We start from the raw sequence: 11,594 nt of genomic DNA on the forward strand, positions 1-11,594 counted from the left end.
ATCCACTAACAAAAAAGTTTCCAAACTAGTTTGCCAAGTATTGCAACCAACTCTATTTTCCTATTCTTCCTTATTTCTCATTCACTTCATCACTCCCACCTTTTTCTCCTCTCCATCATAGTCTCCCACCTTTTCTCATTAGAGCCTTATTTTGCCACGTGATAAAATCCAATATGTCCCAAACTAAACAATCAATTAGTGGACTAAACCCCTACCTACCCACAAATTTGGGCATCACTTAATCATTTGTCACATGTTTATATATTTGTGCGATGAAGGAAATCTTACTCTGGTAAGACAGCTTAATTAGAACTTAAATTTTGATGGACATGATCTCTATGATATCTATAAGAACATTCATCCATTTTCAAGGTTGCAGCTCAATATGCTCTTCCCACTTGGAGATATGTCACAAAATTTGATTGACAAACTCAACTTTGAAAGACTTGGCAAACCCTTACAATTACAAGGTTGAAACATGGTGGGCCAATAGTAAATTTAAATGACTAGTCCAAAGTCAAAAGTGACTTGCCCATCAAAAAAATCAATTTCAATAGTGGAACCTTTCACATGCTTAGGTATTGGGTGGTTTTGACTAAGTGAACCATTAAAAAAAATATAAAATCATTAAGGGAAATTAGGTGTCGACCCATTGGACTTGCCATGTTTTCTTGTATGATCTTTTCAATTAAGTGAGGCCTAAATTGTTTGTGAATCCAGTACATAGCGTACTAGTTGTAGCTTCTGCTGATAGAGTAGGCGTCAGGTTTGTGGTTTAGGGATCAACTCCTGTCACACGCATCCCCCCCTCCCTTTTTCTATCATCCCCCCTCCCCTCTTGTGTGTGTGAGTAAAGTTCCCTTGGGCAGCTCTATAGGATGTAAATAAAAAAAAAAGTAAGGTCAGGTAATAGCTTTGTCCTTCCCAAGGTATCGCAAAGTTAGCAACTCCATACCATACTCCATTGATAACAATTTTCAAATTTTATTCCATCTACAAGAGCCCCTATGCATAAAAGAAAAGGCATTTACTGTCCAAAGAAGTTTACTACGGAAACTTTATAAAACAATCAAATTATTGTATTCATTTTTACAATTACACCCACTAAAAAATAACATATGCATATACAATCCAAAATGTTGTGAGTTAAAAAAATATATATTTCAAGGGTAATTCAAATGAAAAACTAAAAAGGAAACTAAAAAAAAAAATCATGTTCAACTAAAAGGACCTTGAACTTCCCCATTTTAAATGTTATAGATCATTTAATTTCCCTAACGTTCCTAACTTACCAAAAATTAGAATGTTAGAAATTTTAAACAAAATGCATTAATCAAAAGTTGATGTCCTAGACAATTATTTAGTTAAGGCTATCTTCTTCTTTCATGAAGAGCCGCAATCATACAATTTTTAGGTCAGAATAATCACCCACATGGTTGGTTGTCGGAGTAGTTCAAATTACCGGTCTAGGAATCAATTTTGAGACTTTCAAATCAGAATGCAAGACCATGGAAAGAAAACTTTGTGAGGAGGGAAAACTCAAAAATTTAATCATTGCAAGAATTGGCAAGAAAACACTAAGAAAAGAAAACATAATTGTTATTCATGGAAATTCTATAATAGATAAATTGCAGTGTGCCTAATGTAGCAAGAAGTAAATCCATATAAGCTTTATGGTAAAAATTATTTGAATGGTCTTATTAAAAAAAAAAAAAAGTTATTGATTGATGTAATTGGTTGAGATGTGGTGTGCAAAAAACCCATGCTCACCAAAAGATCGAGCATACTGGCTATTACATACTTCCATCCCTACAAAAAAATAATAATAATAATAATAAATAATGACAAACTATAGAGGTATACTAAAATTTTCCACAGATATTTAGGGTTGGTCACTTCTCATACTCAAGTTTAAACTGGAAAGGTTCTTTCTACTCATGTCCCATCTCCATTATGATTCTTCTAGGAAGACCATCCATCAACCTAATTTATGTATGTTAGATTCACTAATCTGATATTGCTTGTAATCCCTATACAGAATGAAAGGAAAGGATTCCCACCAACAGTGCAACCATGTGACGGGAAAAATGTGGTACTTCAGAAAAATCTACATCACTGTTTTTTTTTTAGCACCCATATCAGTTCTATCCTAATCTTCAAGCTGCAAATGTCACAATCTATTACTTGTTACAAAATTGGCTACAATTAGATAAGACGAGAGGGATAAGTTGCATATGGATTGAATGTGATTTGAAGAAGGTTGTAGAGTGTATCTCACAGCAGTGGATGGCCATGAAGGACTTTCTCAGTTCAACTCAGCACTCAGCTAAAGCAGAAGTTAACTTTGTAGCAGACTCATTGACAAAGCGAGCTGTTAAAACCAGACGTTTTGATAATTACGATAATGTTTGCGATTTTATTTCTCATTATATCAATTGGGAAACGCTGTATCGCTCAAGATATAGATTTTCTTGATGTTGTGAATATTTCTCTCGTCAACTGATGACAATGCTGAAAGTAGAAGAACGAAGAAATTATGTTGCTTATATTTGTGCCGTCCAAGTATGCCTAGACATTAATTGTGTATTCTTTTATTTTTTTTTAATTTCATTTTTTTAATTAACATGCCTAGCTATGTTAATTAATTTGCATTCAAATATGGGGAACACAATGATAATTAAAGAATAAAATTCTATTTAAACTTGGAAGCAAGCAAATAAAAGTTCATTATTTATCATTAAAATAGTATAAGCCGTAACATGTACTAACAAACAAGAGAACTACAAGATAATCTAATCTTCAAATGCTGCTCAAATTAGGGTATTTGTCCAGACCAATTCGTTCTCGTTTATCCAATGACAAACTTCAATTAGGCCAGGGCTAAACCCAACAACTTAAAAACAAGATGGTATGGATTCCAAGTTGATGTGTTATAGTTCATATCATGATCACATGATTCATTATCTTCATAGCATGTATATCAACTGCATATATTTTTACTTTCTGTAAAATATGGCAATAATAGACTTGAAATGGGAATGGCAGACTATGACATAAGGCTGGTGGTATAGAGAGGCTTCCATGTATGAGTGTCACTGCTCTAATTGTGACATTCTCATAAGACCCTTCAACACTCTCAGTACTCCAAACATGTACATGGTGCCCTAATTTCTCTACAACAAAATCAATGAGATCCTCGGTGGAAGTTGCACAAGTGAATTGGTCACCTCTAATGGGGCCCTTCTCACATATCTCGAGGGTGTCTTGAATATACTCATTCATGTTTGATTCATCTATCACACAAAAAAAGTTCTTCAATTCCTTGATCTGGGCAAAGGAAAATGGGATTTTTAATGGAAGAGATCGCGGCAAGAACGAATTATATGACATTGGGTCCCTTAGATCAGGGATAGCGGTGAGACCTCCCTCTTTCACCATTGATTCCTGGAAAAATTGCAATCCCCCTTGGATGGAAGCCGATGAAGGTATTTCATTTGGAAGATTGCCGCCATCATATTTCAGTTTGGCATCATTCCAGGGACTATTGGTGGTAGGGTTGTGTCATTTGTTGTCATCTTCACCAGTGTCTTTGTAGAACAGGCAATGTTAGCCTGCTTACAAAATGAATGCAGGTGGGAAGACAATTTATTCTCTTCAATAAGTTTTGAAAACACTGCCATCTGATGGAGGGTTAATGGAGAAGCCTTTGCAGCAAACCATTGTGGAGGATGTGGAAGACCTATATACTCTTCCCAGTACTGTGAGAAGGCAATTTCAGCTTGAGATTGCTGCAATTTCATGAGGAAATACCAACCAAATAAGAAATTTAAATTGGAAAGATGCAATAGCCAAACTTTGAGATGAATACATAATAGAAAAGAATCGTATATATCTTACACTAAAGTACGTTGCTATCAAAAGTCCAAGCAATAGAATTGGATGCTTCATGGTGGAACTCAAACAGAGAGCAAAATAAGTCAGGTATGTGACTTTGTAGGAATCAGTTGTGTTTGTTGCATGGAAAGGGGGTTTTTGAATTTATACGGAAGGAAATTTTTTAAGACCAACAAATAAAAAAGGGGAAAGGTCTGGTCAGTCCCCTAAACATTTAAATAATAACAAATTCAGTCTTATCGCAACTTAACGAGGCTGGCTAAATGTAACCTTTAACATGTAATTTCCCAAATTCCCCTATGAAAAAGTGAAAACAACTCTTTCATGACTACAGTAAAAGCAAAATTTCAATTCACACTCAGCCCTAAAAAATTGTAGGGAAAAAGAACCTTGCTGGTCTGGCACAATAAATACCCAGAAATATATGGACACAAAAAGATCATGCGGCTGCCCCCTATGTGCGCTGTAGATGCTCTCACATGTGCTCTTATGAGCCGTTGTGTTAAACTGGCAAGGTTCTTTCGCCCAAAGTTTTAATACCAAAACCACCTCTCAATTACAAGTCATTCTCACAAAACTGGTTCTTATTTTCTTTCTAGGAGAGGGATAGGCACACTATTCGTGTACAGTAAATTAGCAGATAACACCAATGGAGGCGAGAGTCAGAACAGAGCATCATACAAGAGGGGCAAGAGAGTCATTTCAAAAAGGAGAAGAAAGAAAGATAAAATGGGCATTAACTTAAGATACACTGGACGATATGCCAGTCTTTTCCCTTTCTTTTCTTATCTGGTCCGTTTTTCATATAAGGCTTAACCATCATTTTAAGAAAAAGCTTAAAGAACATTGCCAAACTAATTTTTGTCACAATGAACTATTATGTGGTAATTCAAATGGTTGCATAGTCGCCTATAGTTTGGATCATCCAACTGCCATATTTCAAAGCCATGTTGAAGCCACTTTTAATGGCATCTTTCTTCTATTTTTGGCCATTCATTTATTTTTTATTATTTTCATAAAATTTTGAGTTTCCAACGAGCATATAAACCCTTATTTTTCCACGTGGTCAAACCCAATACATCTTAAACTTGACATTTAAGTAGGGGATCTTAACCTCTACATACTGAAAATTTTGGGCTTCACCTGATTTACCTTACCTTTCATATGGACTTTTTCTTGATGGACTCAGCAAGTCTAGCTGAAATTTTTATATAACTAACATTTTGTTTTGATTTCATTTTCTCTTTTGTGTTGGAGAATTGAAGAACACAGTTGTATTCAAACTTGAAAGATATGATAAGAAAACAAAAATAGGCCATTGTTTATCATTCAAATAGCATAAGGAGTAACATGTAACAGAAACAAGAGAATTGGAAGATAATATAATCTTCAAAATGCTGCTCAACCTAGAGTCTTTACCCATACCATTCCATTCTCATTTATCCAATGACAGACTTTGATTAGGCCTGGCCCAAAACCTAGAAGCTGAAAAGCAAGATGGTTTGGATTCCAAGTTGATGTATCATAATGGCATATCATGATTGCATGATTCACTTTCTCCAGAGCATATATATCAACTGCATATATCTTTACTTTCTGTAAGACATGACAATAATACACTTGAAATGGGAACGGCTGACTATGGCATATGACTGGTGGTTCAAAGAGGTTTCCATATATGAGTTTCACAGATCCAATTGTGACATTCTCATAAGATCCTTCAACACTCTCAGTACTCCATACATGTACATGATGCCCTAATTTCTCAACAATAAAATCAATGAGATCCACAGCAGAAGTCACACAGGTGCTCTGCTCACCGCGAATGGGACTTTTCTCACATGTCTCAATGGTGTCTTGGATATACTTATCCATCTTTGATTCATCCACCACTCCAAAAATATTCTTTAACTCCTTGATCTGGGCAAAGGAAAATGGGATCTTTGAAACCAAAGATTGTGGCAAGAATGATTTATATGACATTGGGTCTCTTAAATCAGGGACATGTATGAAACCTCCCTCTTTCACCATTGACTCCCTAAAAAATGGCAATCCCCCTTGGCTAGCAACAGGCAAGGGTGTATCATTTGGAGAATCATATTTCAGTTTGGCAACATTCCATTTTGCTACTGCTAACAAGTTACTGCTGTCCATTGCCTTCTTATCCAGTGCATTCGTAGAACAAGCAATATTAGCCTGCTTACAGAATGAACGCAAGTGGGAAGACAATTCATTTTCCTCCATGAGTTTCATAAATGTTGCTGTTTGATGGAGGTCTAATGGAGAAGCCTTTGCAACTAACCAATGTGGAGGGCGTGGAAGACCAATTTGCTCTTCCCAATACTGTGAGAAGGCATTTTTAGCTTGAGAACCCTATAATTTCATGGCAAAAATAAATAAATAAATAAGAAAGATAAAACAAGAACAAGCAATAACCATTATGGAATCAATGAATAATGGGACGTCATCAATTTTCTTACACTAAAGTATGTTATTATCAGAAGCCCAAGCAACAGAATGGGATGTGTCATGGTTGTAGCTGAACAGAGAATGGAATGAGCTGGGTTTGTTGTATGGAGGGGGTTGTTTGAATATATATAGACCAAAAAATAAAAATAAAAGTTATCTGTAACTTGTTATTTTGGTATTCAAACACTTTGAGGGGAGTAAAGGAGGAAATTTGATGTGGTTATGGCAAATCAAATTGGTTTGCATTAATTTGCTTTGGGGTGAATGAGAGTGTGAAAATTGTTTATAATTGATGCACCGGTACAGTGAGCATTGGGTGGCTGGAAACCCCTTGGTGCGCGTGTCCAAATGCTCTCAGTCATCTGATGTTCACCATACCTCACTGTTCGCTACAAAAGATATGAATTCTAAATTAAACCTATAAAGAATAAATCTTTGCCACATGGAACTATAATGTTGGATCAGCCATATTGAATCTTACACCCCCAATGTAAATGGATCCCTCTTATTTTTAGCTATCTATTACTTTTAACTATTTTCACTAAAATTTGAATTTCTAATTGACCTTTAAAACCTTACTCTACCACGTGGTCATGTCCTATGCCCCAAACGTGACATTAAATTTTGTTGACTTGAACTCCACATTATGATCCATCCATTGAAAGTTTTTAATCAAGTATGTTTTCCCCCATGAAGATGTAATGTCACAAAAGTTGATTGATTGAGACCTTACTTTAACAGACTTGGAGAAACCATTGAAAACGCAAAGGGTAATGTGATATGGTTCGTTTGATGCCTTCACGTGTCTTTTAACCATATTATTTGGTCATTCGTTGGGTTGGATTTTGACATACTGTGTCTGGCATGTATTGAATCACATGCATACTGTAATACTAGATATTTGACATGTATCGTTATCATGCCCATTTTGGTTCTATTTCTCTCTATAAAAGAGAAATATATAGCTATTAATAAAACTTGTTTACAACTGTATGTCTAGAGAAGTTATTGGTTTTGTCCATTTTTTATCTTGGAAATTCTTGTTAATGACATGTACAATGGATTTACCACATTCTACTCCTTGGTTTCTTGTTCTGAACACTAAACCTTATGTAATTCATGTCTTCTATCTAAATATATTTGTTATTATCCAAAAAAAAAAAAAAATTTGAAACCCTATCATATGGGCAGTATAGGGATGGTGCCTAAAAGTTGACTTTTACAAGTGGCTAATCGAAGTGGGACCATCCTATCCAAACATATCACTTAAAATATTTCTTTCATTAACAAAAATTAATTGTGTAAACTCATTGGACTTGCACTTTTTTTTTATGGCCTTCTCAATAAACTTTTGTAATAGATAGATCTCACCATACAGAGAAGGTGGCTAATAATCTTCCCTTTCCACAAGGTATCTCAATTTTGTGCCCAGTTCTATCCATAATAAAATTCACATTTTACTTCAAGTACTAGAGCCCTATTGTGCCCAAAAAATGGCATCTAGTGTCCCAAAAAATTGCCAAGATAATATATAAAAAGGCACCTTATATATAAAGTTAAAAAATTTACTTTACCATTACACCCACTACAACAGCATGACATGCACAATCGATAAAAGAAATTAACTCAACAAGAATTCCCCACGCCAAAAAGTAAATACAAACAAAAACAATAATAAGAAACTCAAGAAAAGCGTGTTCAATGAAAGGAACTCAAACCTTTTCCCTTTGACCACTTAATCCCATTAGCATTATAGATCACTTAATTCATCTAACATTTCTAACTTACCAAAAATTAGGACGTTGGACACTTTCTGAAACAATAACACATTAATCAAAAAGCAGATGTTCTATTAAGCGTCATTTAATTAGGAATATATATATATATATATATATATACATATTGGTGCAGAATCTCAGCCATACATTTTTTAGGTCAAAATAACCTAACATATGGTAGGCTATAGGGAAAATTAAACTTGCCGTTCTAGGAGCCAATGTTGAAACTTAGGTCAAAATGCATGGCTATGGAAGGAAAACTTTGAGAGGAAGGAAACTCAGAAATAATCATAACAATAATCGGTAAGAATAATTTAAGCATAGAAAAGATAACACAGTTATTATTCAACGAAATGTTGCCAATAGATAATTTAAGATGTCTTAGGAGAGAGTGTTCTTAACCCACAGTGAAGAAAATGAAAGGCCATAATTAACCCCCCCCCCCATTATAGGAAGTCATCTTTCTCCTAGAAGTCGAAGGTAATCTCTTCAACATGGGTGAAGAGAAACCCCGTCGTACACTCCTATATCTGATGTAACAACATGCAAATTTCTTCTTTTTTTTCTTTTTTTTTTTATTATTATTATTGGCAGATTTTAGAAGGTATCTCTAGACCTGCACTAAGTTTTTCCATATAAAAGAATGTTGTAGCAATTTCAACCATATGGACATTCAGAAAATGACCTAGAATAGGCCACATATCAAATTTTAGACATAAATTCAAGCACAAACCATCCTATGTATGGTGTATTCACTTTTATTTTCAGAAATTTATTTTTAGAAGAAAACAATTATGTTTTTCACTAGAATTCAAATAAAATAAATTATATTGGATGGCTTGACATGTAAGCAATGGACCTTGGACTCTACCTATCTACAAAATTTCGACTCTACATAATATGCCACATAATAGATATTGTGGTAATTCTAAAGATACTGTTGCACTATTAAACCTTCTCAAATGCTTTATGGATATACATGCAATAAAAAAGAAAAAAAAAATTCATCTCTTTTTTCTTTTATATCTCAAGTACTTCCACTGAATGCCAATGTCATCCCAAATAATTACATGAAACTCAGACATCTATTCCACCTTCTTCTCCCAACAATTTTTGTCATACTAAAATGCAGTATACCTCAATCTAATGCACCATGCTTAGATTCAAACATTCAAAACTCATTTATTTAGTTTTTCAAAAACTAGGAATTAAATCTTCGAGTATACTCGTTAACAAGCTTTGCAAATGATGAAGACTTGACTTCTAGCAATTTGGTTGGGGAATCATATTCCAGTGCAAGGCCTGCTTAAGACAAGAAAAAAATGTCAAGTCATGTAGGCAAACACCTAAAAAGGATGACAATATTTATTACCAAACCAACTGAGCCCTAGGTACCAAGTACTTACCATTATCGAGGAGGAGGACCATATCAGCATCAAGAATTGATGTTATTCTATGTGCGATTGTGATGATAGTAGATCCTGAGAAGTGCTTCCTAAGTGTTTGATGAACTAGATAGTCTGTTGCAGTATCCATTGACGCAGTAGCTTCATCAAGCACTAAAACTTTGCTCTTCTTGAGTAATGTCCGCCCTAAACAAACTAGCTGTCTTTGACCTAGGCTCCAATTCTCTCCATTCTCAGTCACTATGACAATCACCATATGAAATTGGGTTAGCAATTTAGGATCTTATTTTCATTTACTTTTCTTCTCCTACTTTTTCTTGGAAAAGGTTTGGGGGGCTGGAAGGTTGGATTAAGTTATATATATCATACAAATTTGGAAGGATTGTGCACTTGTAATTTCGGTAAATTGATGTTAAGAAATTTTAACATAGTGTATATGAGAAGAAACCAACCTGCAGAATCAAGCTTTCCTTCCTTTTTTCTAACTTTATCACCAAGCTGACATTTATCTAAAGCCTAAAAATAAATAAATAAATAATCCGTGTTAACATGGATTAATCAATATGACATGGAAATGATTATATTAAAAATAAGCTAACGAAAAAATGAAATGAAGAAGCAAGGAGTGTCAAGTTGAAATAAAAATTAGGATAATAAAAACAATGCATTTCCCAAGTCCCACTAAGAGAATCTCTTGGGACATACTTCGCCTAAAGATGATTTAACGCATCTAATAAAAGAAGATGGCCATGAGAAAGGAGTTAATATAGATACATATCCCAATCAATAGAAAGGATTTCAAAAATTGAACAAGAAATAGAAGCAGATTGTTGGGGATATCCAACAAAGATGACTAGGAGAACGGAGTTCACAGTCCCAGCCAGTCAACTGTGTTTTGTTTGTTTTGAGTGTGAACATCAGTTGGAAGATCATATGTCTATCATTTCTTTGATTAAACATTATTCATCAAAAAGAGAAAGAAAAAAAAAAACCCACCTCCCAAATTTGTTCATCATTGTACTCATCAAGTGGGTCAAGATTGTTTCTTAGAGTTCCCTCAAACATTGTTGGTTCTTGTGGGACGATGCTTAATCTTGAGCGTAAGTCATGAAGGCCAATCTTGGAGATGTTGATACCATCTATCCAAATTTGACCAGTTGTTGGTTCAAGAATGCGGAAGAGAGTTTGTACAAGAGTTGATTTACCACTTCCAGTTCGACCAACGACGCCAATATTCATCCCTCCGGGGAAAGTGCATGTGAGACCTCGTAAGACAAGAGGAAGATGTGGGGCATACCGGACCTATATAAATTGAGAAAATAAATAAGGAGAGAAATACTTGAGGAATCTAGATTAGGGATTACCTGCAAATCAGCAATTTCAATTTGCCCATGTGAAGGCCATTCATGATCTAGCTTATTTTCTTCTACCAGTACAGGATGTTCACTAGGGATGCAAGCATATTGTAGTATTCTCTCAACTGATATCATTTTTTTCTCAAGACTACTAAGATCCCATACAACTCCTTGCATACTGAAACTAAGTCCATATGTGACTGCTAAACCGATAACACCTTCAACAAAAATGATAAATTTAATGCAATTATGGTTTCTCCAAAGCATGATTTTATGGGTGTCTCGGGAGTCTTCGAAGCTGAAGTCGAAGGCCTAATGGTGGGGCTGATGCGTGCTAGGGAGATGGGCATTCCATGTCTGTGGGTAGAGACGGATTCTAGTGCTGTTGCAATCTCTATCCAGCAAAATAAAATTCCATGGTTTGCTTTGCAGAGATGGATATTCCTCCAGCCATATTTGGAGAGTATCACATGGAAAATAACTCACAACTTCAGAGAAGCGAACTCAATTGCCGACTACCTGGCTAGAGATGCGGCGAAGACAGGGATTTCAGCCATAAATGTTGACTTTCCTGCCAACATTAAGGATTTCATCAGAAGAGATGCTGACGGCAGACCAAACTATAGATTTGATTAGTGGGATTCTCTTTCCTCTGCTGATGGCAATGCCGAAGGTGGGGGTCAGGGAATCGA

General features: G+C 35.2%; 2 protein-coding genes across 2 annotated transcripts in view; both read right to left on the reverse strand.

The window, feature by feature from the left end:
* LOC122066359 (ABC transporter C family member 3-like) overlaps nt 1-11,594 on the reverse strand; it is a 23,611-nt gene that overhangs the window by 1,965 nt on the left and 10,052 nt on the right. The gene's annotated exons all lie outside the window — the stretch shown is intronic.
* LOC122066360 (polygalacturonase-1 non-catalytic subunit beta-like) lies at nt 5,192-6,451 on the reverse strand. Its single transcript, XM_042630179.1, has 2 exons — nt 6,375-6,451; nt 5,192-6,267 (listed from the first exon to the last, which is right to left on the reverse strand). Exons 1-2 carry the CDS (start codon nt 6,423-6,425, stop codon nt 5,296-5,298), a joined length of 1,023 nt encoding a protein of 340 aa, XP_042486113.1. The 5' UTR covers nt 6,426-6,451; the 3' UTR covers nt 5,192-5,295.

The sequence above is a fragment of the Macadamia integrifolia genome, unplaced genomic scaffold, assembly GCF_013358625.1.
Source record: "Macadamia integrifolia cultivar HAES 741 unplaced genomic scaffold, SCU_Mint_v3 scaffold2360, whole genome shotgun sequence".
Classification (NCBI taxonomy): domain Eukaryota; kingdom Viridiplantae; phylum Streptophyta; class Magnoliopsida; order Proteales; family Proteaceae; genus Macadamia; species Macadamia integrifolia.